Raw genomic sequence first — 5,606 nt, 5'->3', positions numbered from 1 at the left:
CCCATATTTCATCCATTTCGGCCTCCAGATAGCCGGTTGCATAATAGGGTGCTAGACAATTACATAATCCTGTACTAGCCGATTAAAAAAAAATCTGGTGCTAGCCGCTTACATAATTTGGTACTAGCCGCACTGGCACGTGGCACTGGGGGGGTAATAAATTCATGAAAAAAACTGCACTGCACTGAATTCATAACATACCTGGCATAAAATAACTAAACACTTATTAACCCATTCGACCCCGAAGTTGCCTGTGAGCAATTTCAAAAGTTTAACGGCTATCGGTAGTCGGTGCTTTTGTTTTTGTCTGCTTATTCTTCGAGATAACGGTGCTTTGATGTGTATACTTATAATGTAAGCAAAAAAATTCTAGTTTGCGCATCATTTGACGAAATTATTTGGAATGTGCTGGACGTGCCTCGCGTAAAAAGTGTTTGTTGTATTGTGAGGTATATTGAAAAAAAAGTGATTTACTTTTAAATTACGCATTAAAAGTTGAAGAATGTGAGTGAAATTTGTTAATAAATGAATTCTTTAATGCATGTTGTAGTTCAATCTAATTGATTTCTATTAAAAAACAGCTGAGGAATTTTCAAAGTAATAAAGTTGCTTGTGAGCAACCTTGGGCCATTGCACCACCAAAATATGAGACCAAAAGAAAAAGGTTTATCAAATGATGATATTGAGAGAATTGTCAACTTCGATTGGGATGTCTCCAGTGACGAAGAAAGTGGTGATGAAATGGAAGACATCTCTGAAGACAGGGACAGAGATAGAGACAGGGATAGGGATAGGGATAGGGAGAGGCGAGGTGGGAGGGGGCCGGGGGATACCGGAGTCGTCAACAATCTCGGCAAGGACGTGCGCGGCAAGAAGCACGACGTCAATATCAACATCATATCCGACGGGGGCACTGGCCACGCCCACCCGCACCGCAAGCTGGGCGGCGGTGCCAGCAGCGCCAGCAGCAACCGTTGCCGCCAGGTCCAGGGTCCGGGTGGTCAGGGGTCAAGTCCGGGGCATCGCAGCTCCCTGAAACTGACCGCCGAGTGCCTCTCGAACGTCACGGCCTCCACCTACTGCAACGGGAATGGGAGCGGAAACGGAACCAGCATCGCCATCCCGGACGACAGCAGCACCAGCAACTACGGGGACGGGGAGGAGAGCTTCGTGGTGAGCAGCATGATGGTGCCGCCGCAGCGGTGGCCTCCGGGCGGCGTCGCCCTCCTGCGCCACAAGGACGTCTCGTTCAGCGAGTGCAGCAGCAGCACATTCTCCTCCAGCACTTTGGAACGGGACCTGGAGATCATGGACCAGCTGGAGCTGGGAACGGAGCATGGACATGGACAGGAGATGTTGCAGCGGGATCGGGAGAGGGAGAGGGAGAGGGAGCGGGAACGGGAACGGGAGAAGGGGGGTCGTGGGCGGCAGCTGCCGGACATCGAGAAGCTATATGCCCAGCGGTCGCCCAAGGGGGGCGGCAAAGGGGGCGTGGCCAGGGGCGGCAGCGGTGAGGGCGGCCTGGCCCTGGTCCTGCCCGGCAGCGATCCCCTCAGCAGCCTCTCTCAGTCCCAGTCCCAGTCCCTGGCCACGGAGTACAGCCTCTGCTCCACTCTGGAGACTAGCGGAGGGTCAGTGGCGCCACCGTCGGACGAGATCCTTCCGAAGGCGTCCCAGATCCGGCAGAACATCGAGGAGGTGGACGACGAGGAGGTCGTACCGCCGGACTTCTACGACAGCTATAACAGGAACCCCAATGTCAAAATGTATTAAATGTAAAGTACACCTATGCTGTAACAACAATAAAAACTGTTGTATGTCTTACCATACTTAAAAATTGAAAATAAACAAAAATAACCATCAAATAAAAATGTATTCTTTAATATATACTATGGCCCAACGTTGCCACAAGCAACATCCGGTAGCGCCCAAACTAGTGGGGGTGGGGAGTTCAAACTTTACTCAAATACTGCTTGGCCCAATACAAACAGAATACAACAAAAAAAAAATTTTTTTTTCGACAGGGAAAAAGTTGGGGTCGAAAGGGTTAAATGAATCCCGATTATTCGTCTGGGATTTGATTTTATTTAATTTTCAGCACAATTTAAATATTTATTAAACTTGGCTTACAATTGCAGCCGTATTGCTTTCAAGCTCGTCAAATAATGTCAAAGCTCTCCTATGCAAATCTAGCCCTAACTATGCTAGAGAAAAAGCTTTTACATAACGGCACTCTTATCTCGATATGCAAAAACATAGATAAGAATCGCGTGATGTTTCGTTCACTTATCCAAGGTGACCGCAGATCAATGATATTCGGTGATAAGCTTTTAAGCTTTTCAAGGTCTTTCTTATGACCGCTCTTCGCATGCGTGCCCTGTTGGAAATCCACACACTACACCACAGTTAATGCTCCAAAAATCTTATTAGCAGGGGTCATTAACTGAAATCACTAATATCTACTAATATTTTATTTTATTTTATTACTTGAATGTCCTTTAAGTGGTAGGTTCCTAAAATTTTCCCTGATTCATTTACCAGTTCATAATAAGAACGTCCTACTTTTTTTTCACTTTAGCTTTAATAAAGAGAGGTGCTAATTTAGCGTTAAACTTCTTGCTGGCATTACTTTGTGCGAAATTACGAGCAAGGACTTCTTCACCATTTTTGAATTCTACCGATTTAGTCTTTAAATTATAAACCTTAGCGTTTATTTCATGAGCCAACGATATATTATTCTTTGCTTTATTTCGAATACACTGCAAGGCGTCGGTACGCTGTATTTCCGTATTGTCTTTTAAAAGATTCAAGTTTCTCAGCAGTTCGTAGTCTTTCCCGTGGAGGACCATATTCTGACCGAAGGTCATGAAATAAGGCGAAAATCTAGTACTTTGATGGATATTGGCTCTAAGGGCTCCGCTTATCTCCGGCAGATGTCTATCCCAATTGGAATGATCGGTGCCGATGTATGCGCGTATTGCGGCGAGAACTGACCTATTTAGGCGTTCGCTTGCGTTAGCCTGGGGCGAATAGATAGCTGTACAAATATGCTTGGTTCCGAACCGGGTCAGAAATGATTTGAACTCGGCCGATCGGAATTGTGAGCCATTATCGGTTAAAATCGTCTCAGGAACACCGAAGGTATAAAATACTGAAGTTTCGAGAAATTCACAAATCCGGCTCGAAGTAAACTTCTTGATCGGATGTAAAAAATGGAACTTAGTATAATGATCTACTATGACTAGTATGCCGATATTCCCACTTTTGGATCTGGGATACGGGCCTAATAAATCCATGTACAATTTTTGAAAGGGCCTATCTGACGTTAACGGCTTTCCCATCGGAGGTTTCAACACTACGTTTGGGCTTTTCGTTGTGCGACATACACTTCAAAACGTAATCCCGAATTTGCGAGACCATTCCTGGCCAAAAGAAAAATCTTTTTAGATTTGCTACCATTTTTCCAATGCCGCAATGAGCTGCGTCTGGGGGGGCATGTGATCTGTATAAAGTCCCTTGTCTTAAGTTTGAAGGTACCCATAATTTCCATGAATTCATTTCTTGGACAACGTCACCAGTGGCCTGCTCTACTCTTTTATAAACAAAATTATCCATAATCTTGAGATCTGGTAGCTTAGACTGATTCCGTTGGATGTTTTCAATCAGATCCGTGTATTCTGCTGATTTAAATTCAACTGAGGTCAAATCTATCAATGGACCGAAGTCTTTGATTTCAGATACCGCTGGTTCATGTTGACGGGAAAGAGTGTCAGCTACTACGTTTAGAGTTCCACGCCTATGCTCAATTTTCATCTGCTTTGCAAAAGGCTGTAACTTGACCGCCCATCGACCCACGCGACCTGTCAAATCTTTTTGTTCCATTAGCCACTTCAATGATGCATGATCAGTGACTACTGTAAACTCTAGACCTTCAATATACGCTCTAAATTTCTTCACACCTCTGACTACTGCCAAGCACTCTAGTTCGGTCACTGTGTAATTGCGCTGCGCTTTTGTCAGTTTCTCGGACATATAGGCAATCGGCATTTTGTCGCCGTTAGCATTGGCTTGTGCCAAGACACATCCCACTCCATATATACTTGCATCGCACAGTAGTATGAAGGGTCTAGAAAAATCGGGAGTGTGCAGTATCGGTGCTGATGTTAACTTTCCCTTCAACTCAGCAAATGCTTTATCTGCCTCCTGGGTCCATTCTAATTGTCTATTTTTCCGTAGCAACTGAGTTAACGGGAAACTAACAGTTGCATAATTGTCCACAAAGCGTCTATACCATCCTGTTAAACCTAAAAATCGTCGCAGTTGCTTGACGGAAGTGGGAACGGGGAATTCATTGATAGCTATTATTTTCTCGTTGTCTGTTTTAAGCTGACCATATCCAATGATGAATCCTAAATATTTTACTTCTCGCAAAGTTAGACTTAGCGACGTTTATTGTCATGGCTTATTGTATTGGCTTTCCTTAGACATACAGCCACTTCTTGTAGAAGCTGCATGTGCGACTCAAAGTCTTCCGAAAAGATAAGATAAGTGCTCCATATCTAAGCCGGTTATGTAACGTGCTGGTGGTAAACGGCTGAGAATTCCGTCAATATGTGGTAGTGGATAGGCGTCCTTTATAGTTACCTTATTAACCACTCTGGAATCGAGGCAAAGACGAATCTTTTCTCCTCGTTTTACAATGACACTGTTACTACTCCATGGGCTTTTCGATTCCTCTATGATACCCAATTCCAACATCCTATCTACGTCCTCAAACATTAATTTTTCAATTGCAGGGGATATGGGCCAATGTCTCTGCTTTACTGGCTTTGCTTCGCCTACCTCGATGACGTGCTCCATGAGATGGGTACGACCCAAGCCTTCCCTATCGAACGATGGAAATTTACTGATGACCTTATCAAGGTTGCTTTGTTGATCAGGTGACAAAAGGTGTATTTTTGGGCTTCCCTTTTGTTCATCTCTCTCAGTATCTAATTCTGCAACCTTAGGGCTAATTAGGTGGTTGATTAAGTTGAAGCTTTTCCAGAAATCAATTCCTAAATAAACATCCTGACTTAATGTTGGGATAACATAAAATTCAATAGGTCTTATTTTGTCACGGTATGAAATATTAGTCACATATTTCCCTACCACGGGACATTTATTATTATTGGCTGTTCGGATATTTCCCGAACATTTTTTAAGTTGGTGATTGCTCATAATTTCGGTAGCTGCTTTTCCGCCTAAGCAACTTACTGATGCTCCCGAATCTAGAAATGCAACATAGTTTCTTTCTCCTATACTAATATCGGTATACAACCTATCATCGGAGTTAAAAAATATAGAGGAAACTAACTTTTTCCTGGTATTGGTAACATTTTTCCAAAATAACTTCAACCGAGAGGTTGAACGTCTTGGTTTCAGTTTGGCCGTCGTCTTCGGGTATCCGAATATGCGACACTTTGCTTCATTGTACCTTTTCCATCGAAGGTGTAGAGGTACGAATGAGTGATGTTCGGTGACTGCGCAAAGGGGCTCTGCCTCTTCCTGAACTTTGTTATTCTCTGGAATAGGTGTTATAAATTCCGTTTGAGAATAATTTTCCT

At 43.8% G+C, this 5,606-nt stretch overlaps 1 protein-coding gene across 1 annotated transcript; it reads right to left on the bottom strand.

Moving 5' to 3' along the window:
* Window positions 1-4,480: 4,480 nt before the first annotated feature.
* On the bottom strand, window positions 4,481-5,267 carry LOC123257595. The gene is made up of 2 exons (XM_044717334.1): window positions 4,645-5,267; window positions 4,481-4,594 (listed from the first exon to the last, which is right to left on the bottom strand). The coding sequence occupies exons 1-2, from the start codon at window positions 5,218-5,220 to the stop codon at window positions 4,481-4,483; spliced, it is 690 nt and encodes a 229-aa protein (XP_044573269.1). The 5' UTR covers window positions 5,221-5,267.
* Window positions 5,268-5,606: the final 339 nt, after the last annotated feature.

This window comes from Drosophila ananassae, chromosome XR (genome assembly GCF_017639315.1).
Source record: "Drosophila ananassae strain 14024-0371.13 chromosome XR, ASM1763931v2, whole genome shotgun sequence".
NCBI classification, from domain to species: Eukaryota; Metazoa; Arthropoda; class Insecta; order Diptera; family Drosophilidae; genus Drosophila; species Drosophila ananassae.
Note: the sequence above shows the minus strand (reverse complement) of the source record. Positions and strands in the feature narration are given on the sequence as shown.